At 40.8% G+C, this 21,575-nt stretch overlaps 1 protein-coding gene across 1 annotated transcript in view; it reads left to right on the top strand.

Moving 5' to 3' along the window:
* Positions 1-469: 469 nt before the first annotated feature.
* C13H1orf87 (chromosome 13 C1orf87 homolog) overlaps positions 470-21,575 on the top strand; it is a 64,615-nt gene continuing 43,509 nt past the window's right edge. Inside the window, 3 exon segments of the mRNA XM_032494419.1 lie at positions 470-532; positions 1,583-1,712; positions 12,626-12,842. Coding sequence (XP_032350310.1) covers positions 1,606-1,712; positions 12,626-12,842 — 324 coding nt within the window. The 5' untranslated portion in view covers positions 470-532; positions 1,583-1,605.

The raw sequence follows: 21,575 nt of genomic DNA, 5'->3' as shown, positions 1-21,575 counted from the left end.
TTAGTACTTTCCCCCCATTTTACGGGAGGAGGACACTGAACCTCAGGCGGGAAAGGGGATTTGTTCAAAGCCACACAGTGGAGGATCTTGGGTTTGAAGGGACGAGTGTGAGATTCTCAGCTGCGTGCACATCTCATAAAGGGAAAGAGCTGGACAAGCGTGACCACACAGGTGAGAGAGGCGGGCTTCCAGAAAGACGTTCACAGGTCTTTGAGGAAGTTCCAAAGCACAGATTTGAAAAACAACACCCAAACTATTCTCCTGTCAGCAGCCACACCCCGGGCACCCGCGGAGGAGGCCCCTGCCTTCCGCAGGTAGTTGGAGCCCGGGTCCCCGCCCAGCAACAGCCCTCTGCGTCCTTAGCGACCCAGGGCGGGGCGGGGGTGGCAGCCTCCGCCCACGAGCCGAGCCCTGTGATTGGCCCGATTCCCGGGCGCCAGTCTCCAGCCCTACCCGGTCCCCACCGGCCTTCTCGGGTCGGGTTCCTGGGGAGAAGCGCTGAGCGCGCACCGCCGCAGCGGCCGCCAGCGGGGTAAGATCGCCCCTCTGCTCTCTCCAGGAAAGGGGCTCCGGGACTCCCACGCAGCTGCTGAGTAGAGGGGACCTCACAATCACAAATTCTGCTCCTTGAAGTTTCCAGATGGCTTCAAAGAAGTTGTAGGGGTGGGGCTACCCTCGCAGAGCAAGTCCTATTGCTGACCACAAGCTAAGTGAAGCTGGGGGTCTTGGGAAGAACCCTGGCCCAGTTATCAGACCTGAGTACTGGAAACAGTCTGTTCTCACCCGCTGTGTGACCTTGGTCAAATAGCACCCTCTCTGGGCCTTGGTTTCCCAATCTGTAAAGGGAGATTCTGAACCAGAATGATTTCAAAAGGCCTTTCAGTTTCTGAGAGGCTCTGGAAGGGAATGGTTAGCCTGGGGCCAGGTTTCCAGAACAACGTCTAAGTTTCCCTTGGCATCAGACCTGTTTACACACCCAGTGAATATCTAGCACAGGACCTCAATTTTACATTCACTGGATTGTTGCAGAAACAGGCCAGTGAGAACAAGAAATCTCTCTCTTTCCTATGCATGGCGCGCCCTCAGGTGTACAATCTCGTTGGATTACTCCTAAATCCCGAGAGCCGAACCGGAATTATTCTGGCATCATAAATAGGGAAACTGAGCATCAGAGCGGAATATGAGTTCTTCACATGTCCCTCTAAAGCCCTGGTTTCCTCTCTGACCTCACAAGAATCCTGTCTGGTGACTTGCAGTATAGGAAGGCAGAGGTGTGGGATGGCTCAGTGGACCAGTTCTGCAGACCTCTTAAGGTGGGGTTCTCAATTCTGCTAATTACCCTTGTGTGATATTGGGTACATTACTCAGCTCATTAGGTCTGTTCCCTCTACTGTAAAACAAGAACGTTAATAGTAATTAAGAGTATCTTACTCATGCTTTTGTTAGAGATATCAAGTGAGCTAATAATACGGGTAAAGCACTCGGCCTCACTATTATTATTCTTGCTGGTACTGACAAGGATGCTACAGTGGCCTAGTGGAAAATCAAGAGGAAAGCGTTTTACTTAATTTTTGCCTCCAAGGTTTTGAAGAAATTTTGAGCATTATGTCTTCAGTTCGGAAGAGTCCCTGTGGATCAGGTGCGATGCCTGAGATGGTGGTGAAAATCATCGGAAGTAAACACTTTCGCTATCTCGCAGAGAAGCCAAAGATGTAAGTTTACTGTTTGAAAAATATCTGTTTTGCTTGGATGATAATGAAGTTTTGGAGTTTTTTTTTTTAATCTAGAAATTTACATTTAAAAAATGCCGTCCATGGAAAATTAAGTCATTAAGATGCAACAGGGGAAGTAAAATAGTGTTGATAACATCTTTGTGCATTGTTGTCCTGAATTTTTCATCTTTGTAATTCCCCATACTCTCTAATTACTTGGGCTGAGTTTCCAAAGAGGTAGGAAATATAAGCATGGAGACATTTACAAATATTAATGGCATATTGCTGCTTCTCCTGACAAGGTTTGTAATCTACCACTTGTAGTAATTTTGGTGGGGAGGAGGGGAGGATGGTTGTTAGTCAATTTGTTATGAATTAAAGGAGTGAGATTAATAATGAATCATAAATTGTAAGAGTTTCACTTACTTTTCTTCCTAGTCCATACTCCTCCAAGCAGGGGTTTCTCAGAGCATAATTTTCTAATTATAGATTTCTTCAGATATATGCCTAGGAGGGGGATTGCTGGATCATATGGTAAGTCTATTTTTAATTTTTTAAGGAACCTCCATACTGTCCTCCATAGTGTCTGATGCATTTCTGTCTCCCCCATTTAACTGTAAATACTATGTGTACTACTGTACCCTCAGCACTGAGTGCAAAGTCTTGTACATATTGAAAGCCTAATAAATGAATGAGCGTAAAATAGTTGCCAAGAAAAGTTAAGATCTAGAAAGACAATGCTTAGTTGCTTTAAATCCATGTCTAAAGGCCCATGTTGCTAAAATAGCATGGTCACGTTGCTGTGGAACCCTGGCGAGTAATCTGACAGCTGAAGGACCAAAAGATACACCAGATGACAGGAGACAAATACTCTCATTTTCTACAAGGAGCTAAACGTTGGTAATAAAGTCACAGAACCCGAGGCTTGTGGACAATCCCTGGCAAAATTGCAGGCCAAAGACTTAAATATGTTAGATGTGAGAACACAACATAAAGGTGATGGTCACTAAGATACAAGTTGACGGAAAACAGATCATGCTAAAACTGGTCCCATTCTCTTTATTGATGAGGTTACTGTGGTGCAAATGAGGGGAATCATAAAGAAACAATATTTGTTCAGTTCAGTGAGTCATCAGGCATGCTTTTCTCACCAAGCTTTGAAATAAGGCAGAGAATTCTGGACTGGATGATGTTAAGGTAGGCGACCTACAAACCTGGTCGTGGCTGTACAATGGATGGAAACGTTACACATTGGAAGTGAAGAGGTTGAGAGGATTTGTGTGTGACCCTGTTCTTAGTCAACATTTTTTAAATCTTTAACTGAAGGAAGACAGACAAATCACTTCAGTAAACAGGTAGGCAGGAGAATGCTGGGAAGTCTTGGCAGGAAAATGAGCTAAAACCAACAAGATGAAATCAGCAGAAATGCATGTGATGTCTGTCCTTAGATAAGGGTACACGTAAATAATACATAGCATAAGTGTTTGGGTTTTACTTGTTGTGAAATAATAGAATACACACAGGTCTCTGGCCCCGGTTCCTGGCATGGAGCGCCTACACTCACAATTTCCTAAGAGATACAAGAGTACTAGGAGTATCATCTGTTTTACTATTTGGTCTTTGACCCTGGTTCCTGACACAGAGCTCCTAAAACCCTTGGAATTCCCTGAGTGATGGGGTGTTCTGATGAGGATACCCTCGGTGGACTCCTGGGTACCTTCAGGGTGGAGGCTGGTCATCTGAAAGACCAAGCCATGTTTAAGAGTTTGGAACTTTCAGCCCCAACCCTCACTCCATCCTCCCAGAGGGAAGAGAAGCTGGAGATTGAGTTAATGATTGATCATAACCATAGATGAAGCCTCCCTAAAAATCCCAAAAGTATGGGGTTCAGAGAGCATCTATATGTGGGGAGGGTGGTGTGTCTGGGGAAGACATGGAAGCTCCACACCCCTTCCCACGTAATTTGCCCTCTGCATGTCTTCCATCCGGCTGTGCCTGAGTTAGATCCTTCTATAATATACCAGTAAGTAAATGGTTTTCCTGAGTTCTGTGAGGCACTCTAGCAAATGAATCAAACCTGAGGAGAGAATTGTGGGAGCCCTGATTTGCAGCAGGTCAGCCAGAAACACAAGTAACAACCTGGACTTGTGAGTGACATCTGAAGGCAGTGGGGGGCAGTCTTGTGTGACTGAGCACTCAGCCGGGGCGGGGGGTCTCTGTGCTAACTCCAAGTAGACAGTGTCAGCACTGAATTGCAATGTAGGACACCCAGCTGGTATCAGAGAGTTGCTTGGTGTGGGGAAAGCTCACACATGTTTGACGAGTGATGACAGAAGTGTGTGATGGTAGTAAAGAGCAGAGTAGAGGATGAGATGGACTGTTTCCCCGTTTATACTTGTGTTTGAGCTCAGCATGAGCCAAAGGTGTCCGGACAGAGGAACTGGGGAGGCCCGGGAGTACTCTCCTTCATCCCGGATGCCACGTCTTTTAGGAGGAACCCTGGCCCACTAAAGGTGTGGGCACTAAAGGGGTGGCATTGGGGAAGATCCAGGGTGTGAAACGTGGCCTAGGGGAACATTTATAGACTCTGGAAAATGAGTTGTTCAATAAAAGAGGAATTGGGTCCATTTCAAGAAAATCTTGCGAGTAGAGATGCTTCCAGTGAATAAAGTTGGCCTCTACAGCTCCTTCCAATGCCAAAAATCAATGATCCAGTGCATTTTATTCCATAGTTCCATTGCTGTTGGTATTGCATTGTTAAGCACAGGGGAAGCTGATGGCACATTTCTATGGGAAAGGGCAGCAATATCTGTAATAATGTTCATTGGTATTTATAGCCAATAAATATAAAGCTCTGGTGTTTCTTTCCACATGACTCTCCTGGAGCCCATATTCTATCATTTTTTTAAATTCCTCGAAGACGTCCATATTAATACATTATTTTTGAGGTTCTTGAACTTTTTTAAAGTGTTAATGTTAACAAATTTATAAATGAATGCATATGGGAAATCAACATGTTTTCTACAAACATGAATTGAGTCCTGAGTGCCAAGCCCCAGGGATACAGCAGTGTACGTAAAGTTCTAGTGATGGGAGATGTACAACAGACAGACACTGACCGTTCAAGTAAGGATAGTGCAATGAGGGAAAGTATCACGTCACAAAGGGTGTTCCCAGAAGGTGTCTCTAAGCACGTGACGTTTACCTGAGTGAAGGGGAGTCAGAATTATCCAATGAGAATTATCCATGGTTACTTAGCAGCAAGCTGGCCATGACTAGCCCAACTTTATCCCAGTGGGCATGGCTCACCAGTTTCCGACTTTCCATAAAACTACTAGTTTCTTCTTCCTTCTCCTGCTCCAGAAGAAGAGGCTGCAACTTCCCACAGAGCCCAAGTTCTCCAGATACTGGACTTTCTCAGCAACTGCTACAAATAGCACCTAAGTTGAGCACCAGGAGCCCAAGCAGATATACTTTGTACAAGATCACCTCGTAAAAAGCACAACAGCGTCCATCCCCAGGAGCATAGCACCTAGAGATCAGGGCAGCTGTGTAGCTGCTGATTTTCTGCCCACGAGATTCAGTCTGTACCAAGTGACACCACAGGTGTTCGTCACCATCCTCATGCTTCTGCAGTCCTACACAGAGAGTAAACTATGCAAATAGAAGAGGGAACAGCCAATAGAAACCGTCTTGGCGTGTTTAAGGAGGAGCAAACGGAGCCAATGTTGGCTGAGCAGAGTGAACAAGGGGAGGGAGGTAGGAAGTGAGCTCAGGGAGACCAGGGCTCAGATCACCGCCACATGGTCCGCGGTAGGAACTCTGGATTTATTCTATGCAGAATGAGAAAACGTTGGAAAATTGAGAGCAGTGGAGGACACAATTGAATTTACGCTTTCTAAAGCATGGTTCTGGCTGCTGTTTGGAGGATAAGCCAGAAGAGACATGAGTAAACAGAGAAGAACCATTTAGGGAATAATTATAGTAATCCAGGCAGGAAATGGCAGCAATAATCAATTATAGTCCTTATATAAAACCTGGATAAACTCTGTGATTTAAAAATTCAAATACTTACTCTTTTTCTTATAAATAACTAGTCATAATGCCTTATCTTTGTTTATTGCATTTCTTGCTACATAATTTACATATTACATTACTATCCATGAATTTAATCTCTCCTTAAAACAGGATAGTATCAGCACAAACTATTATCTTTATTTTCACAAGTTTGGAGAAATGAAGTAATATGCTAAAATCATACTTCTCTTATGCCCTTTCTGATGTGTTTTTTTGGTTCATCTCCCACAACAGGTTTTCAATTATTATTATTATTCTAGCCACTGTGAGGAGTATGAAGACTCATGTGATACTGTCTTGGATGTATGCCTCCAGCACAAGACATAGGCATCAAACTTTCGATAAGAGTATGTGGCATTATATGAGTGAATGTCAAAACAATCTTATAAAAAATAGGTGCCCATTGATCTTAAATATTGAGACTATGAGATTGTTACTTTGCCACTTAAAATTCTACATTGCAAAAAATATAATACATAGTAAAAGGCAAAAATAGAACACTGTTTACAACATATCTGACAGGAAAAAAAAATTCATCCTCTTAATGTGTAAAGAGCTCTTACAAATCAATAAGAAAAAGACGAGCAGCCGAGTGTCAAATATTGGCTAAAAATCAAGACAGGCCACTCACCAAAGGGGATATAAAAATGAACACTTTATATGTGTATGGTTGGGGGAGTGGGGTGGGTGGTAATCAAAGGAATTTTAAATAACAATGATATATTATTTTTTTACCAATCAACTTGGAAATGTTTTTATAATGGAAATATAAAGGGTTGACAAATGGGTTGACCAAGGTAAAAAGAGTACTCGTATACTATTGGTTTCAAAGTATACTTGTCAAGAGCCTTAAAAGTGCAAGTACTGTGGCATGAAGTCTCCGTCTATGGATCAATTCTGTGGAAATGGGATGGATGTAGTGGTTTGGCTCCAAAAATTTTACACAAGAAAATACAAGTCTGGGTCCAGTAGGAAACAGATTACATAACTCAGATTAGAATGAGCCAAGGTGGGTCTGGTTACAAGAGTAAGAGAACTGTGAGATACAGTAGAAACTAGCAGCTGCAAGGTTGTTACCACAGCCCTGGGTCTGCAGCGATGGGAGGAGGGGAACGGTATTGAGGAGGGAGCATTCTGTACTCAGGCCACCTCGAGAAAAATACTGTCTTTGCCCACCTTTGGGCAAGAGACACAAGTCACTTGAGGCACTCTTGCAAGGAGAACTGTCTCCTGCCAGGGCTACCCTCTGGCCAGAACCAGCCAGAATCGAGGTCGTAGCTGCTGCCCAGCTGATCAGTCCACATAGGTCAGTTTCTCAGAGTGGGGAAGGAGGCAAGAAAGTAGGAGCAAAGGAAATCGTCCAGCAGAGAAGCAACATTTAAATTAGTAAAACTTTGGGCACAGTAAATGTTCCCAAACAATATAGGGCCATTTAAATAAACTCTTGTACATCCATACAATGAAATACTATCTAGACTCTTTAAATGTTTTTGTAGAGACATAAACATTGATGTGTAAGTTTTCTACATTATATTGTCTACTGGAAAAAATTTTTTGAAGATCACAAAACTATATAATCCTAGTTTGGTTTAAGAGCAAAAGTTCCTCTGTACATACATGGAAATTTTCTATGAAAAGATAATACCTGGCCACATTTAGTTTAGCCACTTACAATTTTGAGAAAGCACTGATTTATGTTTATAGAGAACACTTTTCTTTTAGGATTTTGTATTTTAGGGTGATGTTAGGTTCATGACAAAACTGAAAGGAAGGTCCAGAGATTTCCCATACGCCTCCTGCCCCCACACACGCATAGTTCCCCATTATCAACACCCCCACCAGAGTGATGCGTTTGTTACAGCTGAGGAACCTACCATAACAAGTCATCATCACCCAAAGTCCATAGTTCGCCTTGAAGTTCACTCTTGGTGGTGTACATTCTGTGGGTTTTGACAAATGTATAATGACGTGTATCCACCACTATGGTATCATACAGAGTACTTGTATTGCCCTAAAAATCCTTTTCTCTGCCCATTCATTCCTCCCCTCCTTTTCTCTAGTACACTTTGTAAATCCATGATCTCTTCACATACCCCTGATTTAGTTCAATCTAATTAAACAAAATCACAGAGCAGTGATTATTGCTTCTTGTTCCCATAGACAGTGTGGATACATCAAGAAGGGGTCCCAGAGAGAGGACAACTGTTTGTGCTGCGTCCTCTCTGGGTATGGGGAGAAGACCTGACTCAGAACTGCTCCTTAAAGCTCTGACATAACTGGTGAAGAGGCCAGGCAGCTGCACAATCACCTTGCAAAACAGGGGAGGATGCATGTGCACAGGACATTAATTTCAAGCCTGTAGCTGAAACTGTTGGCTCAAAGATTTAAAAACAGCACAGTTTACACAGCTCCTGGGTATAATTCGCCTGAGGACATTGTGATGCAACAATGTTTTGGATTTTTTTCCAGAAAGTTAAGGAAAGTGATTCCAAAGAATTGTGCTTTATCAAAACGGATTTTAAATACTAATTAATCTGCTTTTTTTCTAAGTGAGTGATTTCTAGAACTTGCATTAGTAAATAAGAAGGTGGCTGGCTGGATTATATTAACTTTCTCTTTTTAGCTATTTAAATAGATTTTCCTCAGTTCCTGTGATCCATGAAACGTTGATCTTTTTCCAATTTTAGTTTTAACTATCAATTAAGTTTGGGGATCCAAGGGAAAGAGCATTCCTTCTGTACCTGGGTGATGAGGAAGGTGCTGATAAAGGAGCACTTTACTTAGGACTAAAATAAAATTAGCATCTGCCACAGGCTGACTGAGAACCAGGCTCAGTGCTAAATATTTCACACATCTTTATCTTGATAAGTATTATTTTTCTAATCTCACAGATGAGAAATTGAAAATCAGAGATGTGAAGTAACTTAGCAGAATTCACACAACTTATGTTTTGGGCTAGGATTCAAAAGCAAGTCTGCTGAACATATAGTCCATGTCCTTAACCACTGCCTGAAATTATGTGTAAATTTTGCACAATTATGGAAAAGACCTTCCTTTTTCATTCTCTATGCCGTTGTTTCTCAGACTTTAGTGTACATAGGAATCAGCTGAGATGTTTGCTAAGAGTGTACATTTCCTTCTGCTGCTTTCAGAAATTCTGATTTAATAAATTCAGAGGGATTCAAGTTTCTGTCTTATTATCCAGCACCCGGTGCTATTATGACCCATCTCAGGTGATCTGACGTTTAAACACTGTCTTTTGCTCCAAGAACAAGCCCTTCACTCCATCTGGAATATTTTCCCATCTCTTATTTTCTCTTTCAACTGCTATTTTATATGTCAATTCCTTCATGGAGTCATTTCCATCCCTCTTAAGCAGATTTGGCTTGAAAGTCCTCTATGATTCTATATCTCTTTCTTACATACTCTTTTTTTTTTTTTTCAGTTATCAGGTTATATTATAATTTTCTGTTTAATTGTCTACTTCCCACACTTAACTATGACACCTTTGAAGACGACACAGTCTGAAGACAGTGAGTGGACTAGATAGATGTTCACTGCAGCCTTGACTAAGAAGGTAGTAATGCATAGCTAAAAATCAAGTGAGATAGAAGGAAATATCCATGGTGCAAATGTGTCTGATGCTGTAGAACTGCATTAAGTAGAAAAAGAAGGTTGCAGAAGAGATTGTTGGGATATCATTTCCTGCAATTTAATTTATTTGAGGAAAATGAAAACACAAATTTGAAAAGATATGTGCATCTCAATGTTCACAGCAGCATTGTTGATAATAGCCGAGATATGGAAGCAACTTAAGTGTCCACTGAAAAATGAATGGATGAAGAAGATGTGATATGTACATACACAATGGAATATTACTTAGCCATATAAAAGAAAGCAATTTTGCCATAGATGACAACATGGATGGAAAGAATGGACCTGCAGGGTATTATGCTTAGTGAAATAAGTCAGAGAGGAAAAGACAAATACTGTTTGTCTTCACTTATACATGAAATCCAAAGAATAAAACAAATGAACAAATATAACAAAATAGAAACAGACTCACTGATACCGTGAACAGACTGGTGGTCACCAGAGGGGAGAGGGGTTGGGGGAGAGCCAAATGGGTGAAGGGGCTCAGGAGGTACAAACTACCACGTATAAAATCGGTAAGTTACAAGGATGTAATGAACGGCACAGGGAATATAGCCAACATTTTATCGTAACTTTCTATGGAGTAAAATCTATAAAAATAGTGAATTACTATGCTGTACACCTGACACTAATATAACCTTGTAGAAGTTAACTATACTTCAATTAAAAAAGAAAAGGGGTGAAGAAAAGAATGGTAAATCATACCAAAGAACAATTGCTGATTGAACTGGTTGCTAATTTTGCAGCCAAAATGGCCCTCATTTGAGAACCTATTTTTATTCTATAAAGCAGCATAGTGGAAATGCCATGAAAAATACACTTTGGTTATTTTCACCGATGTCAGAATGTGGTTCAATGCTATGAAGAAAGACATGGGAGACTTTGGAAATAACTTTGGGGATGTAATAGATCCCTCGCCCCTGGGAAGGCACAAAGGAAGCAAAGCTGAAGGATGGCCACTTGGCTGTTCTGAGACGGTCTTCAGGCCTAGGTTGGAAGATGGACTAGGCGCTTTTATATATGTTGTTTTTTATTAACATTTAAAAGAGAATCAAAATCCTGTTGTTTACTGGTAGTCCTTTTACTATGGGTGTGGGATCGAGGAGGAATGTCAGGGGAGGAGCACACGCTTCGGCACCACATGGGCCTGCGTCGGAGCCCCAGATCTCTCCTTGTGATCAGTTCCTCAAAGAGCAACTTACTTAACCTCTCCGACCTTTCATCTTCTCATCTGTACAATGGTGATCATAATACCTGCTTTTCAGGATTCTTAGGATAACATAAGAGAATTTGTGTGAATTTATACGCAGTAGCTGCCCCATAGAAATAAGCCTTTAGGACCTGTTAGCTAGCATGATTACAATGAGGAAGAAATGATTCAGACACAGGTTTGGGAGTTAAGGTATTTTAAAAATCTTTCTGAAGATTAAATATCAATAATATACAGATGGCTCCGTGGCGTTAAAAAAAAAAAAAAAAAGGAAGAAGTAGAAATCCCCACACTTCATCACAACGTTAGCTTCCCCGTGGAGTTGGGTGAGATTTTCAGCTGTGCTCCCCTCCCAGTCCCATTTTATTTATCTACTTATTTTAATTTTGCTGCTGTCTTTCTAAAAGAGAAAAGCCTGGTTGTGTTGATTGTCTGTTATTACTTCCAACTAAGAGCATGCTTTCATCTACTGAAATCAGATCCCCCTTCCCTATGCTGGCACACTCCGGGCTGTCTCCTCCAGAGGGCTGGGGGCCTGTGAGATGCCACGCAGTTGGAAACTGGCAGCACTGACTCGCTGCCAAGGCTGGCAGACCTTTAAGATGGCATCTGGTGACCTTTTCACGGAGCCCCCTGGGTCCTCCATTTGAGACTTGATGTTCTCGGAGGGGGTGTAATCCAAATCAAATGTGCGATCTGGTGAGGTGGAACTGCACGGGAGGCAGGGCCAGCGCAGGATCTGTACGTTGCTTTGGGCAGAGGGTGCTACTGGACGCCCTTGCAATGTTTCTTTCTAATCCTGGGACTCTGAGCTCTAGTAGAGGGTGGCACTAAAAGGCCGGTTTGCAGGAAGAGCCCAGTGTGAGAGAGGGAACAACTGGACAGTTTTCTCCTCATTTATTCATCATCCAGCGATGCAGTCATCCTCCCTAATTGCCGCAGTTCCCAGATGACACCGAACACTTCACAGCGTCCTGGGGAGCAGCAGCTGAGGTTAGAAGTACATGTAAGGAAGCTAGCTGTGTCTTGCTTCCAAAACAGTATTGATGGCATTTTGTTTCCTTCTTTTGAAATGGCAAATTTCTGTTTTCAGTATTGCAGGTAGATAGCACAGAAGCCTAGAAGCAAGAACTGTGGGTTTGTTAACAGTACGACCACCAAAGTGTGCTGCGGAATTATTTGTGCTAACAGCAGACACATGCCCACTTCTCAGCTGGGGAGTCTTTTCCATGTTAATTTTAAAGCGCTATGTGTGTATGTTGTTGTTGTTAGTTTTTCAAAAACAGCTTTTACTTTGAACAGATTTAACAGGTTATTTTTGATTTTACATCTACTCTGGCTGTTTTTACAGACAGGCACTTACATTCCACATTTCTCAGGCAATTCCATCCTGAGAAACTGCCTACAACAGGATTTTGAGGGTGATTCAAGCAGGTGATTTGTCCCCCTTGCCTTCCTCCGGAAGAGTTAACTGTCTGCCCCATGACCATTTTTGTTTGGCTTTAAATCCTGCACTTCCCATTTAATATTAAACTTAAATGGAGGACGAACTGAGAGAAAAAGAAGCTTCACAGTGAGGCAGTTGAGAAGAAACACAGAGCAAACCACCTTGGCCTTCTTCCTTTTCTAACGGTAAACACTGGGAATACCTGACTGACTTGTAAGGTAGAAAGATACGCGATAACCTTTAGGGTTCCCCATTGACACTGCCGTTTCTTACAGTAAGAGTTTTGGAGCAGGAAGATAGATGATCTTTATGCATCTGAGGAAGGTAAACCTGAGAAGAGAATGACATGGTCTCTATGATAAACGACCCTTAGACAAACAACCAGCCTTTATGTCTTCATTCCGCCATGCTGGGTCACCACTCTTCGCACCACCAGATGAACACCTTCCTTTTCTAATGTCGGTCGAGTGCATGCAGAGTCTGCTTGTGCTGTGAATAACCAAGTGTAAAACTATTTCTTCACAGCAAGGAGAATAAGAACTTGAAGGCAGAAACTCAAACAATGCTCCAGAAATCCGTGACTGGTAATGCAAGGCAGATGAGCCAAGAACCCCCAGCTCCTACTAATTCCACCAATCATCAAATCAATCCTGATGCACACGATGTGGAAGAGAGCAAGCACTCAGAGCACAACCAGAAACTCCTAACAGGAGTACTTGGTCACAGATTTCTGGATGGCAAAGTGAGTGACGAACATCTGAGCTTTTCTTGGTAACTTGCTAGGAAAATTCAGTTAGGTTGGAAACAGACTCACACCAACACAGGTTTGTACCAATGGTAATTAATACATTTTGCATCAGATAGAATTAGAATCTTTTTTTTTTCAATCTGAAAGTGAATTTTGAGGTCATTTTGTATATTGCATCGTTGCTGACCACCAACTGAATCAGTCAATCTATATCTGTGACTAACTCAGTGGTAGTTATACAGTGATGTGCCACCATACTTGCAGGTTTGGGGTGTGTTGGAGGGGGAGGCTCTGTCTACTTCAACATTACAGGAAGAGATCATTTATTTTCAAAATCCAATGAAATAATGTTTAGATGGCAAAAAAATATCAGCCCTAAACTATCTTGATAGAAATATATATCACTGCACTCTGTTAAGAATCAACCAAACAATCCACCAATAAACTAACTTGATAATGATGAATCAAAATGATCAGTAATTTGTAATTAAAAAGCAAGAGTAACAGCAATTGAAAACTGGATTCAAATCAAGACAAACTAATGATTCATTGATAACAAAGTACCATTTCCAAAAATTGTTAAAATTGCAATTAAACAGACACATAGAGTAGGAATTCTACAGCACTGCCAAGCATGAGGTGACAGCCAGATATTTTAGCAGAGTACTGAATTACAGCCTGCAGTAAACTCTAACATAACTATTTTTAGTTTATGATTTTAATAGCCCTTACTAAATCACAGATGCTTGCTAGTTTTCAGTCATGAGAAAATAAAATTCTATGGGTTTGTTATCTTTTTCTCATAAGAACTCGGCAGAGTATGATTTGGAGTGGTTAACAGCCCACCAGTGGACCTCAGACCATGTTCTGGAAGGTCTCTAACACTGGGGTCTTCTCTCTCTTTTCTTCCTAAAATTTGTATTGATCCTTCAAATTATAAATATCATATACTCATGTAGAAAGTTTGGAAAGCAGAAGGAGAATATAAATAAGAAGAAAATAAAACTCAAAGAAACAGTGGTATATTTCTCTTTCTTCTTCCATGCATAGATGTAGCATGGGAATCATTATGTGTATGCCCTTTGTTACCCTGGTCTATTCACGTCATATCAAGAATTATCCCCCCTGCTTGAAAAAATTCACTCTAAACATCGTCTTCAAGGCCTCTGTGAGAGTCATACTCAGAACCAACACTTAGACAGCATTTACTCTATAACAGGAACTAATCTAAGCTCTTTACATATATGAACTAACTTACTACTCCCAAACACCCAACGAGGTAGGAACTCTTATTACTTTCAGATCATACATGAAAGAACTGAGAAACTGCGGTCAAGTGGCTGAGCAGTGGCAGAGCCTCAGGGTCTAGATCCTCAATCCCCCAAACTGTATTCATTCTTTTATATGGACCTAACATGGCTCATTTAACTAATCCCTAATTGATGGCATTTATGTCATTTCTAGATTTTCTCTAAATTGTTAAATGGAAATGTGTTTCTTGACACTCCCCCAGCACATCAAGCTGCCCACTTGGGGTACAGTTTCTGCGCTAGCCATTATAACGGGCAGGCTGTTCATTGGGTAAGCTGTTCTTGGACCTCCATGATCTGGGTTCTTTGCTAGCTCTTCAGTGCCGGAGGGAGATGTTTTGCCCCTCCCCTCCCTGAATTCAAGGAGGTGTCTTGTGGGAGGCTCAGCAGGGCTAACACCCAGCCGCCAAACACAGCAAAACCTCGTGGGAGGTGTGGGGCCTGACTAATTGGTTCTGTCTGCTGAGTGTATGGTGCTGGCCGGCCAGATGGCAGCCACAGTTGCCTGGTACCGAGACCCTCATTACCACCTTGACTAAGTGGTAAATGGAATCCTGCCACAGCGAGAGAAATAAACCAATCAGAACTCCTTCTAGATCCTTATCCCTCACACATAGATGAAAATAAGCTTTCCTGCCTGGGACGTAACAGGCAATCTGGACCAGCTGAATTTGCTCCAAAAGAAAACTTGCTGATAAAGATTTGAGCTAATGTGGGTGAGGACAGGCAAGTGTGAAACTCTGTTTTAAATTACAGATAAATTTGAAGAGCATCATTAGCAGGAGTTAAGTAAAGCTGAAAAATGTTAAAAGAACTCATAGTTCCATATATGCAGGAACAGTAAGACATCTTAGAAATCAACAAACACAACATTTCATTTCACAAATGAAGAATGAGAGGTCCAGAGAGCTTAAATGATGGTTCAAGATCTCACAGGTAGAGCCTGGCTCTTCTCACTCTAGGACCTTTTGTCTCTAAATTCTCTTCTGACATGTCTTTTAAAATACATATATGTTGTTTATACTGTTTCTCAGAAGCATCGGCTCTGCCTTCTCTCAGACAATAAAAAAGAATGTGTGACTAGCAACAAACTCAGTAGCATCGTTTCAAAAATAAACTTAAAATGTGCTTTTACATCTGGCAGCATGAAAATGAAAGTGTTAGTGCTTTAATTTTAATAATGATCACAGTAGGTCAGTACTATGTTCTTTTCAAAGCCCTTTTGCAGGTTTTATCTTGTTTGTTCTCCACGACAGCCCTGGGAGATAGGTAGACACATGGGATGTTATCCCACTTCATAGATGAACAGACAGATGTCAAGGACATTTCCGCTTGACTGTGCATTGGAAGCTCACATTCAATAAGTTCCAAGCCAGACCTTTGATCCTGCTGTTCTTCCTGTGGTCTGTGTGTCACAGAATAGTCCCATGGCTCTCCTAGTTGCACAAGCAAGAAACCTCAACAGGCTTTCCTCCTCTCTCCCTGTAACTCTGATATCTAACTAATCACTGAACCCTTAAAATTACACCTTTTTTATGTCTCTCAAGTGTCTTCTTTCTTCTGTTTCCTCTGCCATCATCCTAGTCAGACCACCATTACACATTAGTGGGAAGATTCTAATGATCTTAAAACAGGATTTACTTTTCTATGATTCCCTCTCTTTACTGGTCAGCTGAGGTAATAACAATGCCGTGTGACAGATAACCCCAATACTCAGTGGTTTATAGTGATAATCATTTCTATTCACGTTGCTTATGTGAGCTCAGACAGCTTTTACTTATTCCAGTAGGACTTTTGAGGCTTGGCTCCAGACTGTGAATTTGGTTCAGGTCTGTTCTGTGTTTTTCTTATTGTTCTGAATACAGTGGGCTCTTCCAGGCAAGTTCTTTTCATGGTAATGGAAGCATTTCAAGAGGACAAACTCAACCACATTATTTAACCACAAGTACGTTTTAAGTATTTGCTTATGTCATATCCACTAATATCCCATTGGCCAAAACAAGCCACATGGCAAAGCACAACACCAAAGGGGCAGGGATATTAGGGAGATATATATATACTATCTCTTTTAGGAAGAATGTCAAAACCACTGATCAAGTGTAACCTCTATTTAAAACACTTAAAACCATTGTTTAATCTCCCTTGCCCTAGTATAAAATTCAAACTCTTTGACTTACCATACCAGCTAATCTCCACCCAGTCTCTACTTCCCTCCCATCCCCACCTTTCACTAAACTGAACTTCTGTTTCCCAGATAGAGTTCTGCTTCCTTTTATCTCCTATCCTTTGCTCATGCTATTCCTTTTATGTGAACTTCTCTCCCCTCCATCTCTATTTAACTCCTAATTACACCAGGGTCTCAACGTAGATATCAGCTCTACCAAGAAGCATCATTGTCTGATCACCAAGACTGGGCTAAGTGCCTTTTCTAAGGTACTTCTACATCAGTCTGTGCACACCCTATGGCAGACATTGTTCTACTATTAAAACAGGTTCTTTCCTTGTCTATCACCTTCTGCGAGTCTGTGAATCCCCTGAGAATAAGAATTTGTCTTATTCATTTTTGTCTCCAAAATGCTTCTTTCTGTATATTAACACAAAGCCTCTTATTTAATGGAGCTTTAACATTACAGTCTGGGAGAAGTCGAAGTTACCTATTAGCACTAGTGGTTTTTAATATTGGTTGGAGGTATTAGCCAATGTATTTAAATAAGAGAAAGCAATTATAGGCATAATAATTAGAAAGGAAGAAGAAAAACACTTTTCAGGTGATAAGTTTATACATGTAAAATCTCAGAACTGCTAGTGAAGAAACTATTAAAGCAATAAGAGAATTTGGCAAAACAGACTTCTAACATCAATATACACAAGTCAATGCCTTTCATATATATAAACAAAAAGTAGTTAGAAGCTAAAGTGGAAAACATCAATTACAGTATTAACAGATGCTTAACTAAATTAACTAACTGAATAAATAAATCAAATGCCTAGGTGTAAACTTCAAAGAAATAACGTCCAAACATTTATGAGGAACAAATATAAAACACTCCTGAAAAACATAAGAGCATATTTGAACAATGGAAAGGCATGTTGTGTTCTTGTACAGAAAGAGTTAACATCATCAGTTTCTACCAAAATCCCAAAGACTTTTTTTTTTTGTAGAAATATAAAAACTCATTCTAAAATTCATATGGAGTCTCAATGGAACTTGACTATCCAAAGCAATCCTGAAAAAGAATAAAGCTGGGGGCTTACACTTTCTGACTTTTAAGCTAACTACAAAGATGCAATAATCAAAACAATATGGTACTGGTAAAAAGACAGATAAATAAACAAATGAAATAGAACAGGGAGTCCAAAAACAAGCCTTCACACATATGCTGATTTTTTGACAAGGATGCCAAGACGATTCAATGGGGAAAAGAGGGTTTTTTCAGCAAATGATACTGGGAGAGCTCTATATCCACATACAAAAGTATGCAATTGGACCCTTATCTAACACCATGTACCAAAATTGACTCAAAATGAACCTATGATTTAAATATAAGATCTAAAACTATAGAACTTTTAAAAGAAAAAATAGGGCAAATTCTTCACATTGGATCTGGCAGTTTCTTGGCTCTGACCCCAAAGAGACAGGCACTAAAATAAAAAATTGACAAACTGGATTTCATGAAAATTTTCAAATGTTGTGCACCAAAGACACTATCAAGAAAGAAATGCAACCCACAGAATGCGAGAAGATATGTGAAAATCATGTATCTGGTTAATATCCACAATATAAAAAGAATTAATGCCCATAATATATAGAGATCTCCTAAAGTGCAACAACAACAACAGTAAGAACAACCTGATTCAAAAATGGCAAAGGACTTGGATAGACATTCTTTCAAAGAAGATATACAGATGGCCAGTAAGCACATGAAAAGATACTGAACGTCACTAACTATTAGGGAAAAGCAACTCAAAACGGCAGTGAGATGCCACTTTACACCCATTAGGATAGCGTCTACGTAAACAAAAAAGAAAGGAAACAGCAAATATTAGCGAGGATGTAGAGAAATTAGAACCCTTGTGCCCTGCGGGTGGGACTGTAAAGCCGTACAGCCACTGTCTGGCAGTTCCTCAAAAATTAGAAGTAGAATTACCATCAGATCCAGCTATTCCACATCTGGTAGCACTCTAAAGAGTTGAAAGGATGGTCTCAAGGAAATATTTGTACACCCATGTTCGTAGCATCATTATTCACAATAGCTGAAATGGAGAATAAATCCAAATGTACATGAACAGATGAAAGGATAAGCAAAATGTGACATATGCAGTCAATGGAACATTATTCAGCCTTAAAAAATGCAGGAAATTCTGCATTCGATACTGCCTCTGTACATTTTCTCCCAAGTCGCAGCTCTCCATTCCATCATACTAGGACAGTTTGCTGTGCTCACTTGTCTTGGTGCAGAGTATTCATGTCCTCTACAATATAGCCACTTGAAAACAGTTTTACTTATAAGCCATCTTTTTAAAAGACTTATTTACGCTTCCGACATTGCAAGTTCTAACATAGCAAGAAGAGTTACCAAATCTGTGTTAAATTTCTGTGCTTCATTTCTACTGATTCTTTTAGGTCAGTATCACAAAAATGGCATTGCCATAGTCATTTCAGGCTACTGTGTCATCCATTCCGAAGCAGTATTTAGGGATTCAGAGTAAAGCAAATGGGAGAAACATAGTATCAAAGATTTTTGCAAAGACTCTGGCAACACCTGCAGACAGAAACATAGCGATTCTTGATCAAAATTTCCCATTTTATCTTCTCTCCCACTTTGGGGACACTCTCTGCTTTTGAAAAACAACAGGCAAGGATGATTTATATCAGCAAAGGGAGGAGTCTGAGGCCTGGCGTGCCCTTAGCCTAAATAAGACATCATCACCATTCCGACACTGTCTCTGTTTTCTTCTTCAAACTCATTGCTATTCTTAACACTGGGAGTCACAGGACATAAAGACAGTCCTGGCCCACATAGAGTTCAAACTCTTTTGGAAGGAGATACACAAAAATAACAAATAAATACATAATATAGTTGTAGAATTTACAAAATACTTAGAATACATTATAACACTCATTCTTCACAGCATTCCTGGGAGTATATTATACTTTCCCTTGTTCATAGATGAGGCCATAAAATTATTCTGTGATGTCTAGGCCAAAAGATCTATGAGGTGGGGTCAGCAATCATACCTGCCTTGTTCACCTGCACCTCTAGTGCCAAAGATAAAGGCACTCAATAAATTTTGGTGTGTAAATGGGAATAAAGGAGACTAAAGAACACCTTGAATCTACAGGAATGATAAGCGTTGATAAATGCTTCTTTAGACCACTGTAATATAGAAGTGTATCAATTCTCAGAGGAAGAAAATATTTATATGTGCCTGAAAGTATAAATATTTTATATTATAAGTAATTTATAAAGAAACATTGTTCTGAGAACACTATGTCTGAAATACTTAACTAAATACCTTGGAATGAAACTACTCTGTGGACTGAATGTGGAATCTCTCTCATCCTAGCATAAAGGTGAAAAGCAGGGTCCAAATATTATCTGCATAATTTACTAGCATCTAAATTTTGGGCAAGTCTAACCTAGTCCTAGATGTACTAACAACATTTCCATGACTCCCCATTGCCCTCGGAATAAAGCACAGATACTAACAGACTTACTGCTGTTCACTTCCTTTATCCTGCCTTCCTCTCCAGCCTTGCCTTTTGTCTTTCCTAAAACTTAAATGATGCTCTGAGAGCATCCATTGCTCTCTCTTATGCACGTGTGTGTACCTTTGAGGTTTTCTACATCTGGTTTCCTTTTCCTGTACTTTTCTTTCTTCCCTTCTCTTCTCCACTCCTAAGCCTATCCAAATCCAAATCTAGCTCATCCTTCAAGCCTAGACCTAGACCACCAAGGCCAGGTTGGGGGGACCCAGGGACCCTTCTGATCGTGGCCCTTACCACCCCATAGTGTGCGGTCACAGGAGCTTTCTCTGCCTCTGCCCGTCTGCAGTCTCTGTGAGAGCAGGGGCCTCATCTGCTTTGTTCATTGGGGGGGGGGGGTCTGTCGCAGTGCCTGGCCCAGCCTAGGCAAGCCATAAACACTTCTTAAATGAAGGAATAGTGACTTAACTTCTGTAAGCCTCAGCCTTCCAAATACAAATGCTAATACTACCTGCCTTACGGGGTTGTTGTAAGGATTAAATTAAGTGACAAAAACAAAGCATTCCTATGGTGCCTTGTACAAAGGGTGTGTTCAGTAAATGTTGTGTTATTTTTATGCCTATTCGGGAACTCTCTGCCACTCCTTCTCCCTCTGCCCACTCTGGAGACCCTCTCGATATTTCTTTAAAATGTGTCATGACTATAAAGCATCTGTAGGTTGCTATCCATACTGATAGGTTATTCAGTATAACTATCAACTGAGTACAGATACTCAGTTTTCAGTGAATCCTTCTGATAATGTCTCCTTTCAGCTACCTGATATTAAAAACAGCCATGTGATTCAATTTGCACCCAGGGTTTTATTTTAATCAGGTATGGCAAGGAGACCAACAAAGAGACAACTCTCTTTGAAAGAACTTATTACTTTTATTTCCCAGGAAAAGGGGGGCATGCCACCCCATGCGGGGCCCCAAGGGGTAGCACCAGGTTCAGGCAGGAGGCCGGGGAGGGGAAAGCACAGCCAACAGTCTTTGTTGGAGTTTCCATGGGAAAGGCAATGCAGGGCCGGTGAGAGATTACAACTGGCCAGTTAGAACAGTTCCAGTGGGCTTTAGGCAGAGGGGCTGTCCCCAGTCTGGTTTCTGGACCTCGGTGGATTTGGGGGAAATACTGGCTTGGTGTGTGAGGTTAGATAAAGGAGATGGTTGGAGACAGGGACTCAGGATTGGTTGGTTCACACATGAAAGGTGTATTAGCAGGCAAGCTGCTTACTATCTCTAGAAATTAGCCCTTGGAGCGCAGTCTCCTCCAGCCAACGAGGCCCTCAAGATATCAAACCATCATAAAATACAAAAAAATAAGGAACACTATTAATACATTATACACCATGGCATGAGGGAGTGGGATTTTATCATTGACCCTTGTTCCATCATTTATTCTGTTGCAACCTTTATAACATTACCCTTAACATATAATATTCTGGGCTTTTTAATCTCTTCTAGTCCATTCTTGACAAAACTCACAATTTCCTTTGCTGCCATTCCTGAATCTGCTAGTTAAAACAGTCCACTCTTATCTCTAACAAGAACTCTACATTTGCCTATAAACACCTTATGTTCTACTTATTTTTTCTTTGCCACAGACACTTTCTTTCTTTTACAAATGAAAAATTATCTAATTGTCAATTTATTTGTCAAATTTGTATTAATT

The sequence above is a fragment of the Camelus ferus genome, chromosome 13 (genome assembly GCF_009834535.1).
Source record: "Camelus ferus isolate YT-003-E chromosome 13, BCGSAC_Cfer_1.0, whole genome shotgun sequence".
NCBI classification, from domain to species: Eukaryota; Metazoa; Chordata; class Mammalia; order Artiodactyla; family Camelidae; genus Camelus; species Camelus ferus.
This window is presented reverse-complemented; position numbering and strand designations above follow the sequence as displayed.